This window comes from Octopus bimaculoides, chromosome 27 (assembly GCF_046866305.1).
Source record: "Octopus bimaculoides isolate indiv1 chromosome 27, ASM4686630v1, whole genome shotgun sequence".
Taxonomy (NCBI): domain Eukaryota; kingdom Metazoa; phylum Mollusca; class Cephalopoda; order Octopoda; family Octopodidae; genus Octopus; species Octopus bimaculoides.
The window spans coordinates 6000518-6027343 of NC_142954.1; the positions used below are offsets into that span (position 1 = coordinate 6000518).

Sequence of the window (26826 nt, forward strand, 5' to 3'; positions counted from 1 at the left end):
TTCAAACTGTGGTCCACGGACCACAGGGGGTCCGTGGACAGCAAATACTTTTTATGGGCAATTTGATTTTATATATGTTCTTTAATCGAAATCTTTTAATTGACAATAAACCTATTTGTTAAATACTGTTAAATAAATAAATGTAAAAATATATGTTATTTTAAGCAAATATTTATGTATAAATTTCGTAAGCGTTTATAAGGGGGCCCTAAGGTAAAGCTTGAAATATAAAGGGGTCCGCAAGTCAAAAAGTTTGAAAACCCCTGATCTAGAAAGCCTAATCCTTAACAACATTAATCCACATGGTTCCAGGTTCGTTCTCACTTTGGGGTGGCCAGAGCCTTATGTTGGTTGATAGAAAGTGAGCGAAGCCCGTTGTATATGTATATATATATATATATAGGAGCACTCCATCAAGGGTCCCAGCTGATATGATCATTGGAACAGCTTGCTTGTGAAATTAACATGCAAGTGGCTGAGCACTCCACAGACACATGTACCCTTAACATAATTCTCAGAGAGATTCAGCGTGACACAGAGTGTGACAAGGCTGACCCTTTTGAAATACAGGCACTACTCATTTTTGCCAGCAGAGTGGACTGGAGCAACGTGAAATAAAGCATCTTCCTCAAGGATACAACACATCGCCGGGAATTGAACTTGCGACTTTATGATCGTGAGCCGAATGCCTAACCATTAAGCCACATGCCTTCACATACACACATAGAGAGAGAGAAAGTTGTGGTGAAAGAGTACAGCAGGGTTCGCCACCATCCCCTGCCGGAGCCTCGTGGAGCTTTAGGTGTTTTTGCTCAATAAACACTCACAACACCCGGTCTGGTAATCGATACCGTGATCCTACGACTGCGAATCTGCTGCCCTAACCACTGGGCCATTGCACCTCCACGGTATATATATATATATATAAACACACACACATTGATGTCTCATAATCACATAATAATAAACATCCACATGCATCCAAATCTGATTAAACCACAGGAATATAGAGAGGCTTTCATTGCACCTAACCTAACCACCAAAACAGAAGAACCCACATTAAGGACCTACCTTTGTAATGCTCTCACAGCTTAAACTGACACTATGGTCCAACATGCACATAACAATGACAAGAACGAAAAATGTTAACATCTAATTAAAATTTATTGACCAGTTTTGTACAGATTTTGTAAGGTTTGTCAAGTTTATTGATCAAAACAACCAAAAATATGGTAGATAAAGGTTCCAATATTGGTAGATCAGATGTTTATATGTGCGTGTGATTAAGGGTGGTGGGGACAAGATGAGATAATAAGACAAACAAAAGAACATAAGAAGAAATGGGCAATTAATGTTTAACAATGGTCTTTTTCTCAATTTGTTTCCTATACAAACGGAACTTATCAAGTCCTTCTCCACATTCTTTACAAATGGTATGGCCACAATCAAAGACCATGTTCCAATGTCACTCCATACATGTTGTACATGTACATGAGGTTTGGTCGTCGACTTGGGACTCATCTGAAATGATAAATGCACAACTGTTAGTATATTTAGGTTGAAAACTATGAATCAGGCAATTTAACAGGAAATTACAACCAAGAAATAGTCTGTGAAAATGTAGGATTATGAAAGGGCCATGGAAGTTAGATATTTAAAAAAATGATGGTCATCATTATCATCATCATTTAATGTCCATTTTCCATGTTGGTATGGGTTGGATGGTTTGACAGGAGCTGACCAGCTGAAGGACTGTTCAGGCATGGTTTCTATGGCTGGGTGCCTTTCCTAATGCCAACCACTTCACAAAGTGTACTGGGTGCTTTTTATGCAGCACCAACACCTATGGGCCCACAAGATTAGGGATGCTCAGCTGCAGAGGACAAGCCTATATGCAAAGGCAGCCACTCATTTACTTAGCTTGACATGCCTTTTCAAGTACGGCAAACCCCCAGGAGTTGCAGTCCCATCATCCCTCGGTAAATCCTAACATTTGTAGATCCTTTCTCATCACTTCATCCCACATCTTGTTGGTGTACCCCTTCCACATGTTCCCTTTACAATGAGAGATCAGCACCTCTTGATGCAACTGTCTTCATTCATACACATTACATACCAGTGCAGTCTTCTCTCTTGCACACTACACCTGATGCCTCATATACCTAGATTTATTCTCAGATCACTTACACTCTGTCATATGCACACTAACATTACCCACCCTGGGAAGCATTCTGGTTTCATTTCTTTCAAGCCTTCCCATATTCTCAGTAGTTACAACCCATGTCTCACTGCTATGTAGCATAACTGTTCCTACAAAGGCATCGTACAGTCTGCATTTCACTCCGAGGAAGAAGCCCTTCATTACTAACAGAGGTAGTTGCTCTCTGAACTTCACCCAGCCTATTCTTATTCTAACAGCTATGCTTTCAGAACAACTCCAACTACTAATTTAGTCACCTAAGTAACAGAAACTGTCTACTACTTCTCGGGATACCCCCCACCCCCACCCGCATATGAAGGAGTCTATTTTTTATATATTCTTGATGTTTACTGTACCTGCACATCTGCCACATGTCAAGACTCTTCTTTGCTACATGTCAAGCAATTCAATTTCCCTGAAGGTAAATGCAATAAATATATATATAAAAAAGATTTTTGAGAAGACATGCTAAAAAAAAAGAGTAAAATAAATGTGTAATTCCCCTTTCCTTTTGATGATAAAGCTGGAAAAAAAAAAAGCAATAAATAAAAAAAATATGGAAAGACAAGTTATCTCATTTTTGCCAAAAATGGGGTCTTCAAAATAAAATTTCAAGTAAAATATTGGAAATGGATAAAAACAAAAGTTATTTCCATAATCAGCATTAAAAATACTAATAAATAAAAAAAAGGCAATAAAGAAATTTGTCTGAAAACGAAATGTTTTCTCTAAAAATGTCACCACTGTACCATTGTCTTTATCAATTTCTCAAGATACTGATAAATCATTAATTGCTTCTAATCACTCAAAACTGACTGTAAAAAGTTAGTGTTTACAAATAGAACCATGGAGGTCTATCAACATTTCAGTTAGTCACCATTTACTTTGAGGTGTCAATCAATTAGTTTGATGCTGACAAATCTTTCAATTGGGTAAAGAGAATATGTAGTGATAGACATAGTACCACAGAGAAAAGACGCCTTTTAACTCTTTAACATTCAGATTATTTGGTCAAATGTAATGCTTGTAGTGACGCCTAATAGCAGATGACATTTCCGGAAAGTTTATCCACGCTTGCGCAGGGACTAGTTCCGGAAGGAATACAGGAAGAGTCTCATGCGCATGCGTAGTCATCGATATCCAAACGTTCCCGCTTCTTTCACCCTCTTGCTAGCTGACCTTCGTAGAGCCTAGACGTCACAACAGAGCTCTCTCACAACCCAGCACTGGAGCTACACAAATAACCACGAACTTCATTGACGGCGTCTCAGTAACCAAAGGGCGAAGTGCTGCCGAATTCTATTGTAATAAATATTGTTGTGTTGATAGTTTAGAGTCTGCGTTCCTGTTGTTTTATTCAAGAAATTTAATGTACGAGAGCGGAGTACACCTAATGGTGTATAACCACTTCCCTACATGCTTATTTATTCACATGGTTTTGAATTTATCAAGCATTATCGTGTAGATTTGAGATTTTGATGAAGTGATTCTTTATTTTTAGAATGAGATTGTAGGGTTGGTGCAAGAGGCCAGATCTAGCTGGTTTGAACATAAAACAAATACAATATTTTGGCTGGATATGGCCATTTTAAATGCTAAAGGGTTAATCTTAAATATGCCAGATTATGGCATACCTGGGTTCACAAAACAACATAAGTACATTATTCCACACTTATAAAAATCAATGAGATAAATAGACAGATCATTAAATAATATTCTTACCAAGTTTACTTTTCCTTTTTAAGTTTAAGGGCTTTTGACAGGAGGTGCATTCTGGACGCCCAGTTTTGATAAAACAATCATTGCATAACACCAAATGAGCTTGCTTACAGGAATAGATCTTCGTAGTGGGCTCATCTTCGTTACACCACTTACATGAAAATCTGTGTAATGAAAAGGTATTAATGTCAACATTGAACTGTGATGAGCAAACCACATCTCTAAAATCATCAAAAAGCTCAAAGGTGCCTAAGCATCACTCAGTAAGACCTGCGTCTGCCATCCGCAAGCTATCTATTTAAAGTTATACATGCTTCTTCAACCAGGAACCCCCATTTTGTCTAGAATATTACTCTACTGGAAGCTGTCTAGAGACATACATCCAGGCATATATCCTCTATCAGTCACCATATATTGAATGTATAACTTCTCTAGGTATTGACACACTACAGTTTTCACATCTAGCAGATGACTTGGCAAAATCTCACAAGATTATCCATCATCATGCCACTTTGGCCACATTTTTGAATTCACTACTGTACTATCAGCTGATGTGCTTATAAAATTGTTGTTGTTGGCACTCCATCGCTTACGATGTCGAGGGTTCCAGTTGATCCGATCAATGGAACAGCCTGCTCGTGAAATTAACGTGCAAGTGGCTGAGCACTCCACAGACACGTGTACCCGTAACGTATTTCTCGGGGATATTCAGCGTGACACTGTGTGGCAAGGCTGACCCTTTGAATTACAGGCACAACAGAAACAGGAAGTAAGAGTGAGAGAAAGTTGTGGTGGAAGAGTACAGCAGGGTTTGCCACCATCCCCTGCCGGAGCCTCGTGGAGCTTTTAGGTGTTTTCACTCAATAAACACTCACAACGCCCGGTCTGGGAATCGAAACCGCGATCCTATGACCGCGTGTCTGCTGCCCTAACCTCTGGGCCATTGCGCCTCCACGGCTTATAAAATAAAAATAATTAAAAAAACAGAGCAGTACCCACGACTTCACTTTATATTTTTCTTTACTCAGAATTGTTGAAGCATGGAATAAACTACCTGAATCAGTTGTGAACTGACACAACACAGCATCCTTCAAAAAATTTCATGCTTCCAGAAAATCATCAACATGACTCCTGATGTGCCTATGCACCCTTTTTTTTTTTTGTATGGCTCTTTTACTGTTTGCTTTTCTGCCTTTTTGTGTTTTGTTCTGTGTATGTGTTCTTTGAATTATCTATTTCCTGGCAGTTTTACTTCAGTGAATATATGCGGCAATGTTCAAGTAATATTCACAGAACTCTCTCTCTCTCTCTCTCTCTCTCTCTCTATATATATATATATATATATATATATATATATATATATATATATATATATATATATATATATAATAATAATAATAATAATAATAATAATAATAATAATATAGATTTAATCAAAAGATTAAATGTGGTACTTAAAATGTTTGAGGCACCAGAATTTGGTAGGGTAAAAACCAAAAACAAAATCAAGAGATTTGGTGAATAAAATTTGAAGAAAAGCAACAAAAATTCAATAGGTTATAGCAGTACGCACGTTTCATACAAGCTCCATTTATTTATGTAGTGAGAACACTACATAAAATGTACAATGAAAATGTACTCCTCAGCTGCATAATGGAATTTCATTATGCATGTATATATGTACGTAGAAGTGTGTGTGTGTGTGTATATATATATATATATGAGAGGACCTGTTAAGCCCTGGCACCAATGCCAGTGGTACATAAAATGCACCCACTACACTCTTGGAGTAGTTGGTGACAGGAAGAGCATCCAGTTGTAGAAACCATGCCAAATCAGATTGGAACTTGGTGCAGCTCACCAGCTTACCAGTTTTCAGTCAAACCATCCAACCCATGCCAGCATGGAAAATGGATGTTTGATGATATGCACTGTTCGTATGTATTTGTTAATCATATTTCTTTTAAGAAACCTTACAGGATGATGACGGATTGGGACAGAGAAAAGAGATAGAAAAATGTTGGTAGATAAATAAATTCTACTTTCTTTTCAGTAACAATTTCAAAATATGTTCATTCACTTCATTATTTAGTACTAAATTTTCCTGATGGTCACAGATCTTTAAAATAGGGAATTAAGAGAGGTAGGGGAGGTGGACAGTCAACACAGCAAATCATGTGAATGTAATTAAGATAGTGTTCTAACAACTGTATTTTCTGTTTATTGTTCTTCTTTCTATTGTTGTGTGGCCTTTGGTCAAGACACTAATGATAGTATAATGTATTGGTAGGATTAAAACTAAAACATATAAACACAATTATAGACAAAATGCAAGATGTACAGGTTTATCTCGTTATACCTAGCGAATACTTACCGTGGTGGTGATGGTGGTTGTAATGGTTGTGGGAATAATGTTTTGATTTTCTCTTTTGTATTGTTATCCGCTATGTGATCCAATGGGATCTCCTTTTTATCGTTTTCGTGGTAAAAGTCGGCTCCACTATGTGCTAGATAACAGGCTACTACTGTTCCAGAAAGCCTGTCATCTTTGTTCAAAGAGAGCTTAAAGGAGAACTACAAATAGTGAAATATAAAACGATGAGTTTAGTATTACACAAATATATATTAGAGGTAAACAAAATCATAGCATCGTGTCAAATATAGGAAATATAATGGAACAAATATCACAATGATAAAACACAAGAACTTATGTATTGGGTTGGCAACTAAATTCCCGCTGTTTTTAAATTTTGGAATCTATTTTTTTTTTTGAGAATTCTAGTTTCGAATTATTTTGGAATCTATTTTGTTTTTTTTCTAATTAATTTTAGTTAAATTTTGTTTATTTTCAGATCATTAAAATGGAATGTCAAGTATAAGAAAAACGAGCATTTTCAACACCTCCTTTTTGTTTTTAATTAAGGTTCTAAAGCTGCAAAAGCAGCTTGTGACATTTGTGCTGTGTATGGAGAGGGTGCCATAGCTGAAAGAACCGCTCGTTATTGGTATACTAAGTTCAAAAATGGAAATTTTGACCTCAAAGACGCACCTCGTTCTTGCTGTCCAGTTGAGTTCGATGAAGAGCGATTAAACCAACTTTTGCACAAAAATTCTCGTCAAATGACAAGGGAACTGGAAGAGAAAATGGAATGCTCCCACACTGCTATATTGAAGCATCTTCACTCAATGGGAAAGGTTCAGAAGTATGGAGCATGGGTTCCGCATACTTTAAGTGACAACAACAAAAATCAACGAGCCACAATCTCCACTGGTTTGCTTGCTTGTCACTGCTCAACTCATGGACACAAGCAACGATTTCTTTACTGAATCGTTACTGGCGACGAAAAATGGTGCCTGTACATGAATATGAAGCAGTGTAAGGAATGGTTTAACCCCGGTAAACAAGCGACACCACGCGTGAAACAAGATCTTCATCCGCGTAAAACGATGTTGTGCGTATGGTGGGACTGGGAAGAGACTATCCATTATGAATTGCTTGAACAGAACCAAACAGTTCAACGGATGGAACAACTCAACATGGCTATTCAAGAGAAAGTTGGCAGCATGGAGTTCTGCTGCACGACAACGCCTGCCTTCATATCGCCAATATGACCAAGGAAGCCACTCAAATGCATGGCTGGGAAGTGCTGCCACACCCGCTGTATTCTCCTGATTTGGCACCAACGGATTTCCACTTCTTTCGATCTCTTTCAAATGCTATGCACTGAGTTTCGTTCAATACTGATGCAGAATTGAGAGCTTGGTAGGAGAGTCAAAATCGGGTGATTTCTACCAACGAGGTATTGAAGATCTTGTTGAACGTGGGGAAGAAGTTGTAAACAACAAGGGTGAATACATTATTAATTAATTAGTTGTTATTTTTTATTAAACCTTTTAAAAAATTTAGATTAAAAAAACAGCGGGAACTTAGTTGCCAACCCAATATATAGCTGGTTTGATAAAGCCAACAAGCCATACCAAAAGAAATACTGATGGAAGAGTATTTTATATATGACTGTAACACAACAACATGACAACAAATAATATATGTTATATCAGAACTAACACAGAACAACATGGAAATTTCTTCAGACATAACATGACCAACACCACAAAGACATATCCAAACATATCAATAATGTTTCCATTATTAATGAAGAAACATCTTTAGATGATGAAGGGGAAGTAAAAGTAAGAACTGGTATCACAGTTGAGGCAGCACACCAATACATTGTAGTTGCTAAACCATTCAAACTGTTAGTCTGATAAACAATTCCATCAGACAGGGTAAGATTTGACTGTCATAATGGCTTCTTTTTACCAAAGTAGATGTTATAACCACACAGATGACCATCAAAATATTGTCACACACCTGTAGTGGCCTTTATTCATATGGAAATCAGAGAGTTGCTTGAATTCTGCAAAAGTTGATAATAAATACCATCAAAGCATCAAATCTTCTGATCATTAGATGCTGGTACCTTTGTGTACGTATAAATATAAATATATATATATATATATATATACTGTTACCAACGTTGCCTTCCTGGCACTTGTGCCAGTGGCATGTGAAAAGACATTCGAGCGAGATCGTTGCCAGTGCCGCTGGACTGGCCCGTGTGCAGGTGGCATGTAAAATACACCATTTCGAATGTGGCCATTGCCAGTACCTCCTGCCGGTGGCACGTAAAAGCACCCACTATACTCTCGGAGTGGTTGGCGTTAGGAAGGGCATCCAGCTGTACAAACTCTGCCAAATCAGATTGGAGCCTGGTGTAGCCATCTGGTTCACCAGTCCTCAGTCAAACCGTCCAACCCATGCTAGCATGGAAAGCGGACGTTAAACAATGATGATGATAATGATGATATATATAATCGAACATACAAAGCTTAAGTACAGGAAACTCACAAAGGATCTTCTTTACACTCACTTTCAAGTGTTCAAGAATTCAACATTGTTATGAACTATCCACAAGAAATCAGTGGGTATATGTTGTGTACAAGAAGTGTGAAAGGGGAGATGTTTCAATCATAAAATACTTCATAGAATGAACTGGGTGATTTATCATGGCACCAGAGCTATAAAAGTTGTCATTTCCATTATCCTGAATTTTTGATTATTAGGAATAATATCTCCTCTGTTCAGTAAATCAGCTCCCCTTCACACTGTTGTGGATGTGTGTATATGGCCAACATCTGAGATGGGTTACATTCTCTACAGTGAAAGAGCTATCTCTTTGATGGTTGAAGTTGATGGAATATTGTTAGTTACATAATATAACTAGGGTTATACAGAGAAACTAGATCTGCTTCCATCTCTTATATATTCACAAACAATTTTAAAACTTACCTCATCTAAAATATCTATGGACTTCTCCTCAGAATGAAAATAATTCTTTACAGCGTAGTGCAGGCAGTTTTCTTTTTCAGCATTCTCAGCGTTTATATTTGCTCCTTTTGAAATGAATTGTTGGATTAATCTGAGGTGACCCTCAGAGACAGCAAGGAGCAATGGTGTCATTCCATCTTTGTTCTCCGTATCAAATTTCACCATGTGCTTTGTAGAGGTAAAAATAGAAGACAAAAATTTACATGGAAATTATGATGGATATTAATATGCCATTACTGTTTTCTATTGAGCACTTGATCAAACTGATCATGTACATTTTATGCTTGTCAGTGAAGTCGACCTGCTACACCAGTCATTGGGTATGACTCCTTCATGTATTACCTGATTGACTATACGGGTGACTAGGCTATAGCCAACACTGCCAGATATTTTGAGCATCTCAGCAGTGATTCCTGATGGGCCGAGGGCTTTCCCTGTCTTCATAATCTTGATTGCTTTATCTACCAAGGTAATGTCAATTAGGATAGCTGGTCCCTCTGTTGGGTCAACATGCAGCAGACTCTCTTCCTCCCATTCATTCTCTTTATTAAACAGCCTTTCATAGTGGCATCTCCAAACCTCTATCTTTGCAGCCTCGTTTAGTGCAAGTGAGCCATCATCCAAGCGGACACATTTCTCTCCTACGACATCACGATTCTCTCTCATATATATACATATATAAGAGTATATACATATACATATATACATATATATATATATATATATATATATATATATATATATATATATACATATACATATATACATATGTATATATATATATATATACATATACATCATTTGACAACCATTGTTAGTGTATTTGTGCTCCCTGTAACGCAGTAGTTCAGCAAAAGAGATTGATAGAATAAGTCCTGAGGTCGACTTGTTTGAATAAAACCCTTAAAGGCAGTGCTTCAGCATGGCCAGTCATACAACTGAAACAAGTGAAAAAGAATGACAACTAACCTTGGATAGAATCAATAAAGCCATATCATAGTGATTCCTGAAAATCAAAGAAATAGAAAACATACAAGCATCACAGAAATTGAGATTATTAGTAATTATTAGGTCATTAATTAATGTAAAACAAGTGTAATTAGGTCACTAAAACCTAATTGCGTCAACAGTTATTTAGACACACACACACCCATATAGTTAACATACACATTACACAGTAAGACAACGATATATACATACCTGAGTAAACAGAGCAATGTATATATGGTACAATAAATAACTGTTATATAGAGGTGAAACTTAGGAGATGGGGGTATAATTATATGGAGCCCAGTACATGACTGGTATTGCATTTGATCAACCTTGCAAAGATAGAAGGCCAAGTTGACCTCAGCAGGTTTTAAGCTCCGAATGTTAAGAGTCTGAATGTTATAGGCGTAGGAGTGGATGTGTGGTAAGTAGCTTGCTTACCAACCACATGGTTCCGGGTTCAGTCCCACTGTGTGGCACCTTGAGCAAGTGTCATCTACTATAGCCTCAGGCTGACCAAAGCCTTGTGAGTGGATTCGGTAGACGGAAACTGAAAGAAGTCCGTCGTAGATATGTGTGTGTGTATATATATATATATATATATATATATATATATGTGTGTGTGTGTGTGTGTGTGTGTGTGTGTGTTTGTCCCCCCCAACATCGCTTAATAACCGATGCTGGTGTGTTTACGTCCCCCGTAACTTAGCGGTTCGGCAAAAGAGACCAATATTACAAAGAATAAGTCCTGGGGTCGATTTGCTCGACTAAAGGCGGTGCTCCAACATGGCCGCAGTCAAATGACTGAAACAAGTAAAAGAGTAGTCATGAATAATACAAAGTAATAAGACACAAGAACAAGAGAGGTGGGAAAAGTTTATTAAATGACCCCTGGATATTACTGGTATTACAAATTATCAACTCCAGAGTGACAGTAGATATTCCAGTAGGAACATAGAGACAAAACTAAATAATATAAGGTGATGATTCTGTATTTAGCCCAGGGTCAAAAGAAAGATGAACATTGCTAACGAGAGAGAGAGAGAGAAAGAGAGATGTTGAGTTTTACATGGAGTGAAAGTGAGAAGAGAGTGAATTTGAATCTGTAATATTAACAGAGGATGAGATGAAGTAAAGAATCTAGTCAGATAACAACAACAATAATTATGGTGACGATTAATTAATGAAGTAGATTACCTTGCCATTACAGTGTGAAAGAGAGTAGAAGGATCCATGATCCATGATGGGATTATGACATGAAGGACTCAATAAAATCAAAGATTATTGAAAACAAAAGAAACAAATATGGATATTCCAGATCAATGGGGACTTACGTTTGAATAGCCCAGTGTAGAGGTGTGTTATCTTTATCATCGTACACTACATTGCAATCAGGATTACTCATCTGCAGTAACAGACAAACAGTGTCTGGGTGATCTTTCTTACAGGCTAAACTGAGAGGTGTTGCATCCTCACGGTTCTTCACATTTACATCAGCATTACAACCAAGTAGGTACTGAACGATGTTTTTGTTTCCCCTCTCACGGGCCAGATGCAGAGGTGTGTAACCTTCTTTATTTGGTTGATTGATCTGAAAAATCAACTAAGACATATTAAAAAATGGTGTCCCCCTAAAGTGGGTGGGGTGCAAGAATTGGAAGAAAAAAAAACATCAGAAGGACAAGAGAAAGAATCAAATTAATAAACAGATGAAATGATAAGGTGAGAGAGTAATTAAGTGGAGTTTATATTGTTTTTATACACACATACATATGTATTTCTTTTTCTGCAAGCACACAAATATATATTTATCTATAAGAGTTGGATGAGATATGACGGCTCGGCCATCTCTCCCCAGTTCTTATATTAATAATTAAATTCAGAAATACAACAACACAAGGGATAACGGTAACAACAGATCAATGATTTATTCCTGTTTGGTGTAGAGCCATTTTGTTCCTGGGTGAATAGGCATGCCACTAGAATACCAAAGGATGTTTCGACCACATGTCAGGGTCGGGTTGTCAGAGAGTTTAAAAGAACATCTTGTCACGACGCCGGCTGGATGAATAAGAGAGGGAACGCTATTGCTCTCTCTCCACCTGTTGCATTGCACATGCATGCTTGGGTACTTCCGCTGACGGCAAATCTCTTGCACATGCGCAATGGCACTTCCCAAGATGGCGGCCACACGTGCCACTACATATCTATGTATGCGTTGGCAAGTCTATGCATGATATTTGTGTATATGTGTAAATATTCATCTATCTATATAAATATATATATATATATATGTCTATACGTATAAGATAAATAACTCACTCATAAACACCAAAGAGTGACAAAATATGTATGTCTGTGTGTGTGTGTGCGTGTATATATATACATATATATATATGAGGTCTGATCAATAAGTACCTGGACTGTTGCCATAGTAACAAAGCTAAAGTACACAGAGTGAGCCGCTTGGCACAGACTGACCTTGAACTCTGCTGTGCATGTGCACTGAGTTTTAACATTCTAGCTCACTTCCACTGTTTACAGCAGTGCTTGGAAGGAATGTGTGTAGCATGTGATCATCACATTGACCAAGACAGGAAGTTTTCCTGGCAATGCCTACTCAGAGGCCTATGCAAGGTTGCAGAAAATGTACGGAGAGGAGTGTGTGGGTGGTTCGGACATTTCCAAGATGGCTGAATAAATGTCAATATTGATGAATGTTCCGAGAGACCTGCAACCAGCAGAACTGAGAAAATATTGCAGATGTGCTGCAGCTGTGAGGGAAAATCATCAAATCACCATCCATAAGTTATCAGAGGATGGGCAGATTAGTTACGGTTCAGTTCAGTCTATTATCACTGAAGGTTTGGGTAAAAGAGGTGTCTGCCAAGTTTGTGCCAAAACTGCTTTCAGCTGATCAAAGAGACACTCAGGTTTCAGCTACACAAGATCTCCTTGATTGTGTCAAGAACAAAGAAAATATTTTGAAAACTTTTCGTAGGCCTCTGAGCAGGTATCACCAAGCTTTTGGCAGAATATCATGTACATTCTCTGCTCAACTTTCTCTGTCATGGTCAATGCAAGGATCACATGCTACACACTTTCCTTCCAAGCACTGCTGTAAACAGTGGAAGTCAGTTAGAACATTAAAACTTTGTGCACATGCACAGCAGAGTTCAAGGTCCATTTTGGTCAAACATCTTCACTCTGCATGCTTTAGCTTCGTTACTATGGCAACAGTTCAGATACTTATTGATCAGATCTTATATATATATAACGTACGTAAATGACTATTACATAACATTCACAATGACTCATTACATAACCTCCACACAATAAAACAACGGCTAACTAGCCCAACAGAATTGCTTCTTCTTGTATTTGTTGCTCCATTCTCCACATAAATATATATATATATATATATATATATATTATTTTGCTTAAAAGAGTTCCAACACTGTCTGTTTTTTATGTTTTATTTATATTCCTGCAGAACCAATGTGGGGTATAGAATATGGAATATACAATATATAATATAATATACAATATATAATATAAAATAAAATAAAAATGGATGGCACCATGAAATAAAGTATTGAATGTAGATGAAATATTGAGTGTTCAATATAAAGGATCAAATATATAAATATATAAATATAAATATATATATATAAAGGCGTTGGCTGGTTTTCTGTCTTTTATACCAATTCCTTTGGATGGCAGCAGTAGGTGTCTGGCTATTTTTAGAATTGATGTTAAATCTATTTTTAGACATGATGATATTTTAATTTATTGTTTTGTGTGGGTTGTAGGGATAAGATTTTTAAACCGCAGTAGGTGTTTGGCTGTTCTTAGAAATGATGCCAAATCTATTTATAGAAATGATGATATCTGAGAGATTTTTTGTGTTTTGGTTACAGGGATAAGATTTTTAAACCCCAAGTGAGATGGATTTAATCATTGTTTGTTAAGAGTGGGTTTGAATTTCTTAATAAAGTCCTTTTCTTTGCATTTTCTTTCAATTTCATTCCGGTTGTAAAGTTTATGGAATGGAAATATAATAAAAGTTTGATGACCACATGTTGCTAGATGGTTACTCAGTGGTATTTGGCGGACTTCTGGGTTTTTAATCTGTTGTCGATGTACCCGTGAGCGTTCCGATAGTGCATTACCTGTCTGGCCAACGTACAATTCTTCACAATTAGGGCATTTGATGCAGTAGATTAGATTTCTACTTTTGCAGTTCATGTTCGCATTGGTGAATATTTTCCCTGTTTTTGTGTTCATATATGGGCCGGTATGGATTGATCGGCATGTGCCGCATCGGCTATCATTGCATTTGGATACAGTGAATGTTTGATTTTTGTTGCTGAGGTCAAACCTTGCCTTTGTTAATAGTTTTTTCAAGTTTTTAGGTTGTCTCTTACTGAGAGTTATATTTTGATCTGTAATGATATTTCTCAATTCCTTACTTTGTGCAAGGATCGGTAAGTTCGCTTTGGCGATATTAAAGATGTTCTGGTGGCATGGATTTTGTGTCACTATAAATGGAATGATCTTTTCCTGTTTGTCTTTTCTTTGCGGTGTCCTCAGTTGTTGTATGGGTATTTTCGAAGCCCGCTGAATACCATTTTCTATGAGTCGTAATTTCCATTCCATAAACTTTACAACCGGAATGAAATTGAAAGAAAATGCAAAGAAAAGGACTTTATTAAGAAATTCAAACCCACTCTTAACAAACAATGATTAAATCCATCTCACTTGGGGTTTAAAAATCTTATCCCTGTAACCAAAACACAAAAAATCTCTCAGATATCATCATTTCTATAAATAGATTTGGCATCATTTCTAAGAACAGCCAAACACCTACTGCGGTTTAAAAATCTTATCCCTACAACCCACACAAAACAATAAATTAAAATATCATCATGTCTAAAAATAGATTTAACATCAATTCTAAAAATAGCCAGACACCTACTGCTGCCATCCAAAGGAATTGGTATAAAAGACAGAAAACCAGCCAACGCCTTTATATATATATATTTATATTTATATATTTATATATTTGATCCTTTATATTGAACACTCAATATTTCATCTACATTCAATACTTTATTTCATGGTGCCATCCATTTTTATTTTATTTTATATTATATATTGTATATTATATTATATATTGTATATTCCATATTCTATACCCCACATTAGTTCTGCAGGAATATAAATAAAACATAAAAAACAGACAGTGTTGGAACTCTTTTAAGCAAAATAATATATTCCTCTATACACAATCATACAAAAAAATCCACCTTTTTTTGTATTTATTTTTACTCGCATATATATATATATATATATATATATATATGTATATATGTGGTTGGAATTTACAGAAAGAAAAAAGACGAAGACAGGTATATAAATAACAGCTTCTATTTGTTTAAGGTGAATTATAGATGTTTCATTAAAGCTTCTATTTTTCAACATGCACAGAAATAATCACTTCTATTTCCCTCTCTTTTTGTATGTACATTTGAATTTGCCGCCAGGCAGAAGAATGTTGAAATCTGATAAAGAGGTTTAACTTCCTTTCACTTGTTATATGTGGAGGTGCAATGGCCCAGTGGTTAGGGCAGCGAACTCGCGGTCATAGGATCGCGGTTTCGATTCCCAGACCGGGCGTTGTGAGTGTTTATTAAGCGAAAACACCTAGAAGCTCCACGAGGCTCCGGCAGGGGATGGTGGCGAACCCTGCTGTATTCTTTCACCACAACTTTCTCTCACTCTTTCTTCCTGTTTCTGTTGTGCCTGTAATTCAAAGGGTCAGCCTTGTCACGCTGAATATCCCCGAGAACTACGTTAAGGGTACACGTGTCTGTGGAGTGCTCAGCCACTTGCACGTTAATTTCACGAGCAGGCTGTTCCGTTGATCGGATCAACTGGATCCTTCGACGTCGTAAGCGACGGAGTGCCAACAACAACAACATATATATATATATATATATATATATATATATATATAAAAAACATCACATACAAATACACACACAACACATGTCTATATATTCACTAACCCGTATGGTATGTTTTCCCTTTTTGTTTAATATAACTTTCACCAAATCTTCACTGCCTCTCTCCACAGCCACATGGAGAGGAGTGTTGCCATCCAAGTTTTGAATGTTGATGCAGGCTCCACTGGTGATCAAGAGAGCCACTATATCTTGTTGATTGAATTGACTAAAAAATATAAACATCAGAGACATTAACATAATTATTATATTAAGCATACACACATCACACATATTCAATTCTTAAGAATGGAACATACAAAAATATATGTATGTGTGTGTGCATTCGTGTATGTATATGTATGTGTGTGAGTGTATGTATATGTTTGTGTATGCATATGTGTCTAAATATATATATATATATATATATATATATATATATATCATAAATATATAGCGATTGACAGTAACCTGCTTCTCCAACATACTGAGAATTCAGAAATAGCAGTCAAAGAACTACTGATTTCAAAACTACAAATTATTACTCCAGATTGATAGCGATATTTCAATCTGGAGTAATAATTTGTAGTTTTGAAATCAGTAGTTCTTTGACTGCTATTTCTGAATTCTCAGTATGTTGGAGAAGCAGGTTACTGTCAATCCCTATATATTTATGATTATAAATGTTTTTTACCGAAAAGGTTTTTTCATACTGAGCTACCCGGCAAAATTGTTAATTATTAATTTTATTACTAATTGACGATTCCCTGCCCTGCATATCTCTCTCTCTCTCTATATATATATATATATATGCATGCATGTGTGTGTGCATGTGTACATATATATATGCATATATATATTATGCATACAGGGCGTGGGGAATAAATTGTCGCCTAAAGTACACAAAAATGAAAATAACACTGACATCTCATTTTAAGATATTTTTACCAAAATTACATAAAAATATCTTGAAATACTAAAGAGTAAATTTATTCAATAAAATCAACATTGGCTTCAACCACAGCCTCCAGACGACTTTGGAATCTCCTGCAACTCTTCTGGATAGTCTCCTTGTTTAAGTTGGTGAATGCTGTCATAATCCTTGCCTTTAGTTCATCTTTAGCATTATAAGAATTTCTGTTGGTTTCTTGCTCAACTGAACCAAACACATAATAATCAAGGAGGTTACAGTCTGGGGAGTTAGGTGGCCAGATGTTAGGGGTTATGTGGTCACAGAAATTGTCTGACAGCCATGGTGAAATGTGCATTCTTTATTTGAAAGCTCACCGCATCTATTCCCCTAGCCAGTATCTGGGTCAAGAATTCCCCATCTTGGTAGTGTAAGAATACGGCGCTGGGTGTTGTGGCCTCGTGAAGATGTTCTTTTACTCTGACATAAAGCTATCGCTTAGTCAATACAATGTATTTATCCGAACAAGTGCAGGTTATCTCATGTACATTTGTTTGAAAACATAGCTGGGGCGAGTTGGCAGAAACGGTATCACGCCGGGCGAAATGTTTACCAGTATTTCGTCTGTCTTTTTGCTACACTCTCGGAGTGGTTGGCGTTAGGAAGGGTATCCAGCTGTACAAACTCTGCCAAATCAGATTGGAGCCTGGTGTAGCCATCTGGTTCACCAGTCCTCAGTCAAATCATCCAACCCATGCTAGCATGGAAAGCAGACGTTAAACGACGACGATGATGATGATGATGATGATAGCTGGATGCTGTCTGTTTGGCGTTGATGGGATATTGGTTTAGACAATATGTGTTTTGTATGTTGTTGTTGTGGGAGAGGTAGTGTCTGGGGGTGTGGCCCCTCCTTGTGACCCCTTATGACAGAGAGGTTAGATTTTCTGATATTGTTCCTTATAATCTCTGGGAGAAAGTTTACAGATTATTACTGTCAAAAGAAACCATAGAATCTTTCTCATTTTGGAGCTGAGATAACATTTTCTTTCAAGAAAAATTGAATCTTTACCCCATAATATGAACAAAGAACATCAAATTACATTGGGTCAATCACAAGAAATGTTGACTCTCAAAGAATATATCCAAAACACAAATAATCTGATTTGACAACAGATCACCAAAAAGGATTCTCTGATTCAATAACAAAGAGGATTTATGGAGAAAATAAGAAAATGATGCTGCTGGTTCCTATATCATAGAGTCATTCAATCACACTGCCACTAGTATGTCATCTTTGGATATCAAACCTGTCTGAAATTGTAAGAAATTTAGAGACAAAACAGATCTGAAGATTTTAGTTCATTTTGAACTTACCATTCCATAGCATAATGCAAAGCAGCTTTACCAGACTTGTCGGTAACGTCCAAAAAAGCTTTAGCTTTTATCAGCAATTTTACTAAATCCATGCTGCCCTGTTCACACGCAGCCATCAAGTAAGTTTTACCAGACTCAGAAGTCATGTGAACCTGAAATGAAGAAGATGAAGGTGTAGTGACGTCATGTTGGCGCCAAAAAGGCATAGTCACCATTGCTGAATCCTTAACCACGCATGCGTGGGTTTCAACATCGAAGCGTTCCCGCTATTATTCTTTCTCTTTACCAAGCCTGACAGCGACCAAGCAAGATGTCTAAGCAAGCTCTCCCATTTGAGTGTGGTTGAACCAAGTTGTCTCTACAACGACACCAGCTCGAGGAACCGTACATCTACATTTCAGGCTACTCTAAAACCGGACAATTGGAAGCTGTTTTATTTTCCACCATCCAATAAATATTTGTTGTTGTTGATCAGTTTGGAGTTTCTGCGTTCAGTTCACTTCTAATTTAATATAGGAAAGTTAGGTGTACGTCTAATGATGTATAACCCACTTTCCTAAAAAAGCATATGAAGTACATTAAAGGGGGAGAGATGCATGGGTAAGAAAAGAGGTTTATGAAAGAGAATAAGGATAAGGAAGAAAAATGAATATATAAATACACTTACAGACACATGCACATATGTTGATGGGGTTGCTTCAGTCTGATTTTTCACTTATTTAGAGTTACTATCCTCCTAGATGAGTCAGGGAACTTATGTATAGGAGTGTGTGCAAGTATATATATATATATATATATATATATATATCTAGGCGCAGGAGTGGCTGTGTGGTAAGTAGCTTGCTAACCAACCACATGGTCCCGGGTTCAGTCCCACTGCGTGGCACCTTGGGCAAGTGTCTTCTACTATAGCCTCGGGTCGACCAAAGCCTTGTGAGTGGATTTGGTAGACGGAAACTGAAAGAAGCCCATCGAATATATGTATATATATATATATATGTGTGTGTGTGTCTGTGTTTGTCCCCCCTAGCATTGCTTGACAACCGATGCTGGTGTGTTTATGTCCCCGTCACTTAGCGGTTCAGCAAAAGAGTCCCGATAGAATAAGTACTAGGCTTACAAAGAATAAGTCCTGGGGTTGATTTGTTCGACTAAAACAAGTAAAAGTGTAAAAGAGTAAAAGAGATACATATATATATATATATACACACAAACATGGTGTGGGCTATGGTCTAGTCACCCCCATTGTAAACCAGGTAGTTAATGATGGAGTCATACCCAATGACTGGTGTAGCAGCACCATAGTCAACTGCTACAAGGGTAAAGGTGATGCTCTAGATCAGTGTTTCCCAACCTTTTTTCCCGGCGCCCCACTTTTTCATAGCAAAAGTTTTTACGCCCCACCTTTTCCCATGTCCACTCACATTTACAAGTACATGTGGGCCTACTTACAATTGAAAAAAATCAAAAATTAAAAAATTGTATTCAAAATACAAAAAAATAGCTTGAGAATTGAAACAACAGGCACTGAAAGTGCATAACACCCAATAAATCGATAAAATTATTACGATTTCTCATGTTTTTAAAAAACGCGCCCCACCTGAATTTTCTCAGGCCCCACCAGTGGGGCGTACGCCCCACCTTGGGAATCACTGCTCTAGATAGAAATAACTACAGGGGTATCAAACTGGTGGATCAGGTAATGAAGGTCACAGAAAGGGTCATAGCCCAACAAATTAGGGAGAGAGTCTGCTTAGATGAGATGCAGTTCAGTTTTGTGCCAGGTAGAAGCACCACTGATGCTATATTCCTGGTTTGACAACTGCAGGAGAAATACCTAGCTAAAGATAAACCCCTATACTTAGCTTTTGGGGACCTGGAGAAAGCACCAACCGATCGTGGCCGTTGCCAGCCTCCTCTGGCCCATGCCGGTGGCATGTAAAAAGCACCCGCTACACTCACGGAGTGGTTGGCATTAGGAAGGGCATCCAGCTGTAGAAACACTGTCAGATCAGACTGGAGCCTGGTGCAGCCTTCTGGCTTCCCAGACCCCAGTCAAACCATCCAACCCATGCTAGCATGGAAAACAGACGTTAAACGATGATGATGATGATATATATACGTACATATATATATATTTATACTAGCAGCTAAGCCCGGTTTCACCCGGTCTGTTTGGATGATGTGGCCGTGATCTTTTTCAGTTAGGTATAATCTATAACAGCGTTTCTCAACCTTATCATATTGGGTCCTCTGTTTCAATTGAGGCCTCCAGTTGTTTGAAAATTTCCTGACTCCCCGCTCCTTGTCAGAAAACAGCTTCAGGAGTTGTGAAGAACGAATTTGTACATTGTCTGTTTCTGAGAGCTATTCTATTGGATCTCTCTCTAATCATTAAAACATTGATTTAATTATGAACACAGAAAGAAATTATACTTTAATCCCTATTTTTGTAAGCAGTTGTATCCGTAAAAAATTTTATTTGCAAAGAGCAGAAATTGAAAGAAGATATATGAAATGGACGTGTGTGTGTGTGCGTGCGTGCATGCATGCGTACACTTGGACTAGATATTTCCTGTCAATATTATGTCTTGAGGTTTGGTTAAGTGTTTGCTAAAAATGAAAATGGTGCTAATTAGAGGAAAGAAATGAAAAAGACATGAAATATTGTGAGAAAATAAATGTGGTTACTTAGGAACATTTAATACTGTGTGTAAAATAATAAACAGTCGACTTTGAGAAGCCAATAAAGGGAACAACTTACTTTATCTGGAGTTTCATTAATTAATTTTACAATACTGTAAATATCACCATTCAAATTTTCATCAGTAATTTTTTCAGTAGCCATATTTCTTTACTGGAAGATACTAGAAAATGAAAAAACAAAAACAGTTTTTAAAAAATTATCAAATGAGGTAAACAACTATATACAAAAGCCCATGGCTGAGTAGCTCCAGCCAATTCTTGAACAAGCCCGTTTATGACCCACCTAAAATAACAAAATATTGGAAACTTCAGTTATCTAAGGTATTATTTATAGCTAAATATTCTTCTTGGCACTAACAAACCTGGCAACAGGCATGTTGTTTCTTTAAGTTATCTACATTACTCTGCTTATAACAGTATGACTGGTTACAATTAAACCCTGAATATTGGAATGTACAATCGATTGATCAGCTAGATGGAGACACTGTATGGATCCAAAGATCATACTTCAGGTAGGTGGAGACACTGTGCATTTTGAGTTTTAGACCTATGAAAATATAACCTCTGTATCCGAAAACGGAGATTTTTGGCAAAAAAAAAAAAAAAATTTTTTAATAAATATATTTGGGAGAAAATGTGGTGGGGAAGTCTTTCCAAAATATCTTCGCAGAAAACGGTAAGTATGGGGGCTAGGAAAAAATAGAAGAGGCATCAAGAAGTTGATGTTAAGAATTGCTTTAACAGTTAGAAAATGTTTGATATTTCAATCATCACCAAAAAATGAAGCTGTAAGAGTTTACTGGAAATTGTATGTAAGAAGTAAAACAGAAATGATTTGTAACTGTACTGCCAAAGTTCTGCAACTTAATAGCAAACGTATCCAATTTAAGAAAAGTGAAGATAAAAGCTAAGTGCAGAAGTATGGAATAAGTCATTGTGATACGCTTATAGAAAAAATAGACACGTACCTTTTTAGAGAACAAAATGTAGCTGAGAGATTTGTTATAAAAGTATTATCAGATTCAATAAGATGCGTAATCTTTCCACTTTTGTTTTTATTAATTTTTCATTATTCTTTGTTTTATTTAGGGTTAAACAATTTTTTTAGTTGGGGGAGATAGTCCAATTTTTTAATGGGAGTGAGATAGCCAAAAACTATTAAACTTTGTAACACAATCAGGCGACAGGTACTGGTGTTAATATTCTTTTATCTGTTGGATTCCATGTCAATTTTTTCCCCACACTAATATCAAATTTGATAATTTTTCTTTTCAAAAAAATCTGAAGAGATCTAAATTTTGTTTTTTATCCCCTACATAAAAAATAATATAAGGTTGTGAGGGTGAATAATACTATTTATCTGGTGTTAAGTTATATCAATATAACTGGCAATCAATATTAACCGTGGTCTCCTGGCAATCAGTATTAACCTTAGTCTCCTGGCAACCAATATTGTTAGACCCAGTCTGCTACTATATAAACGTATGAAGAAAACAAGACTGACATCGAAAATTCTGTATTATTAGTAATACGATTTCATGTGTTTACAGTTGACGTGCTGTCACGCACATGGAAACTAATTTGTAGTTAATGTTGACATTGTTACCTGGAAACGAAATTGAAAAAAAAAACTAGTGCAACAGGTGTAAAAAGAAAAAGGTGTACAAAACGAATCTGAAAACAAAAATGTTCGGAGAGCAATGGTGGGGGAGGCATTCGGAAAATCCACAAGATCCGAGATTTTTCCCTCATAACTTTTAGGAAAATGGGTGTTTTTAATGAAATTTCATATAAATACCTTTCAAACGGTATAGATTACAATAAAGAAATTTGTGGGGGAAATCGTTTCCAATGTAATTAATCCTCCTCTTCCCATTCCATGGAACTTCCCCTCTCGGAAGTAATTTGTTCCCCCCCCCCCCCCGGAATTTTCCAGGAAGTAATATGCCCCCACTCGGAACTTCCTAAGAAGGAATTTGTCCCCTCCCTCCAACTCGGAACTTTCCAGGAAGTAATTAATCCCACTCCACCTACCTCCACTTGCTCGGAATTTTCCAGAAAGTAATCAATCCTCTCCTTCCCTGCCACGGAAATTTCAAGGAAACAGTTCCCCCCATCCTCGGAACTTTCCAGGAAGTAATTTCTCCCCAAAGTGTCCACACATATACACACTGTCCACAAAGTCGGGCTCCACACATATACACACAGTGTCCACAAAATCGGGGTCCACACACACACACACACACACACACATATATATATATATATGTCTTCCTCTATCTTCCTATCTACCCTTCTGTCCTGGCCTCTACTTCACTGCTTCTGTCCCTTCCTCCTTGTTCCATTTCCTCCCTCCACCATCCTCTCTGCTCTCGTGTGACCTGTGGTCAGCTTTCTTTTCACTCCAGCCGCTGTGAAGGCAAGACGAACTACTAGCGTTCTACCTCAGATTTGCGTTTGGCCGTACGGCTTTTGAATGTTGTTTTCACTGTCCATTTTTTCCTGTCTTGGTTTGTGTTTGCCACCTTGGAATCCTCTGTGTAGTTGGTTGATCCACTACTCAGGAAGAGACTATTCTAGAGTACGTCCTGTCTGGTCTTCGAAACGTCTAGATAGAATAGAGACAGCTGATGAAGGGATATTCCAAGGGGCTTTCCGTTTTCCTATGTGTTCGTTCCGTTGTCTGTAGTTTATTGTTCTAACGTCCTGTACCCTGATATGCATGTATATACACATGTAGATGTAAGTATGTACATATATGTGTGTATACATGTATATATATTCTTTGTATTATATATATATATATATATGTTTAAATATATTTTTTTACACCCAAAATTTGGCAAAAGAATATAGTATCTGTTAACAATCTTAGCAAAAAACTCACAGATGAGTTTTTGTATATATATATATATCAACTTTAAATAGAGCTCAAAACTGATCCGTTGAAAATACTTTATAATAATAATAATAATAATAATAATAATAATAATAACAATGAAATTGACCTATGTACATTTTGATGGAACATCCGGAATGATTAATACATATAAAATATTATAAAATACGTAGTCTGTTTCTGAGAACTATTCTATTGGACTTCTGTCTAATCACGTCTTTTAAGGTACACACACATTCATAGAAAATGTGAGATCATGGTAGAAAATTTTTACGATAATTGATTTATGGAAAAGATTATGTTAAATTTTTGAAATGGAAATCTGTGAATTAAAATTAAGTTCAAACCTCTACATGGTAGGTAGACCTGGTAGAAATAGCAGCCAAATCTCCCTCAAAACACCCTACTGTATTAATGCGGCAATTCTGCGTATTATGTAGTTTGCATGAGAAACTGTAACTAAAGATGAAGATAATTAACCCCACAAAGAGGTGAAAGAAGAGAGACAGCATAGCGAAAGTTTTGGCTGACTGTCATCCTGTACTTCCCTTGTTGCTTTGTGAACAACTGGTTGTTTTAATGGCGGAACAAAGAGGGGATTTGCATTAGAAAAAGTTTTAATCGATTTTCTCAGTAAGTATGGGGGCTAGGAAAAAAAAAAAGAAGAGGCATCAAGAAGTTGACGTTAAGAATTGCTTTAACAGTTAGAAAATGTTTGATATTTCAATCATCACCAAAAAATGAAGCTGTAAGAATTTACGGGGAAATTGTATGTAAGAAGTAAAACAGAAATGATTTGTAACTGCCAAAGTTCTGCAACTTAATAGCAAACGTATCTAATTTAAGAAAAGTGAAGATAAAAGCTAAGTGCAGAAGTATGGAATAAGTCATTGGGATACGCTTATAGAAAATATAGACACGTACCTTTTTAGAGAACAAAATGTAGCTGAGAGATTTGTTATAAAAGTATTATCAGATTCAATAAGATGCGTAATCTTTCCACTTTCGTTTTTATTAATTTTTCATTATTCTTAGTTTTATTGAGGGTTAAACATTTTTTTTTAGTTGGGGGAGATAGTCCAATTTTTTTAATGGGAGTGAGATAGCCAAAAAACTATCAAACTTTGTAACACAATCAGGCGACAGGTACTTTTCTTTCAATAAATTTTTCCTCAACTTCGACTCAATTGTAATTGAAGTTGCAAATTAAATATCTGGATAATTTTTTGGTGTTAATATTCTTTTATCTGTTGGATTCCATGTCAATTTTTTTCCCACGCTAATATCTAATTTGATAATTTTTCTTTTCAAAAAAATCTGAAGATGGAACATCCAGAATGATTAATACATATTATAAAATATAGGATACTCCATCTCCTCAGGGTCCCATTATTATTGCTATTATTATTATTATTATTATTAGTAATACACAGCCAATAAAAACAGAAAACATTCAAATCCAATGTTCATAGTTGACCCATGAAAATATACAAAACAGGAGGAAAAAGTAATAGATGGCACACAACTGTTCATCCCAAATGTGCAAGGAACGAGCAAACGGCAAATTAACTCAAACCTAAAAATTGTATATTATAAAATTCAGTTACTGATCAATTTAGAACGTTATAAATTTTTTTAAAAACTGTTATAGCAATAATCATCAAAATAAATAAAGAAAGAAAGAAATCATACCGTAGAAAACAATTTTTAAAAAAAATTATTAATTATAACATTCAAACTAGAGGATCCTGGTTAAACAGAAGCACACTTAAATAATAATAATGATAATGTTCTTAAATAGAATTCTCTCTAATAAACTCTAGCACACACCAATATACACAATTAAAAATAAAAATCAATCTTATATCAATTCAGCGCAAACTAGCAAAAAAACTTCAAAAGTATACCTCAGGATTACCACGCAATATTACACTAAATCTCTACATCCGTGTTACATTTACGTCATCGCAAAATGTAAATAAAAAAAGAAAATTGGTCTTCAATGAAAAAAAACCTTCAATAAAATTCTAACTCACACATACGGTAACTCCACACTACACTTATCTATATTCTAACTATAGGGCTTTCCTGTAAGTAGGTTATCTCCCTTGACTAGGCGACGCTCCATATAGATAATTAAACTTCCGGAGGCTACCCACGCCATTGTTATTGTTTTACGTCTTATCATGGATATAAAGCAGCTTGATGATTCAGCTATCGAAGTACTTACTGTGCCTGAGTTAAAGAAATATTTAAGATTATATGGACAGTATGTTACTGGAAGAAAGGCGGACTTGACTGAAAGGTTGAAAGGAATAAAAATTCTGTCGATGAAGAATATCAACAAAGTAAATTCATCGGACGATAAGTCTGAAGTATCGGACGATACTTCAGACAGGAATAAGCAGAAGCTTATATCTCCTCTCGGTGAAGTATTGCCTGATCTAAAGATCTTTGTAAGTTGCCGAATTCCACAGATAATGACATAATTACCTCGTGCTACGGATGAAAGCAAAGCAACAGTTAAGGAGTGGCATATTTTACCACGACAGACACGTACACAGCATCGAATACCACGATGTGAGTGAAAGCTGCTCTCACTGTATTGTCCGGTGTCTGGTAATCCCTTCG

At 36.5% G+C, this 26826-nt stretch overlaps 1 protein-coding gene across 6 annotated transcripts; it reads right to left on the minus strand.

Annotated features, from left to right (window-relative positions):
• Positions 1-1145: 1145 nt before the first annotated feature.
• On the minus strand, positions 1146-26826 carry LOC106880296 (ankyrin repeat domain-containing protein 55). Of its 6 annotated transcripts, none has more exons than XM_089343407.1 (11): positions 26689-26826; positions 21355-21457; positions 18591-18742; positions 16370-16532; positions 11633-11889; positions 10278-10314; positions 9270-9476; positions 6294-6493; positions 3923-4083; positions 2557-2615; positions 1146-1521 (listed from the first exon to the last, which is right to left on the minus strand). In XM_089343407.1, the coding sequence occupies exons 2-10, from the start codon at positions 21436-21438 to the stop codon at positions 2575-2577; spliced, it is 1302 nt and encodes a 433-aa protein (XP_089199533.1). In that variant the 5' UTR covers positions 21439-21457; positions 26689-26826; the 3' UTR covers positions 1146-1521; positions 2557-2574. The 6 variants fall into 6 exon arrangements, with proteins under 6 accessions (XP_089199533.1, XP_089199535.1, XP_089199531.1 ...); XM_089343409.1 differs by lacking the exon at positions 26689-26826 and adding an exon at positions 26232-26250; XM_089343405.1 differs by lacking the exon at positions 26689-26826 and adding an exon at positions 26103-26242.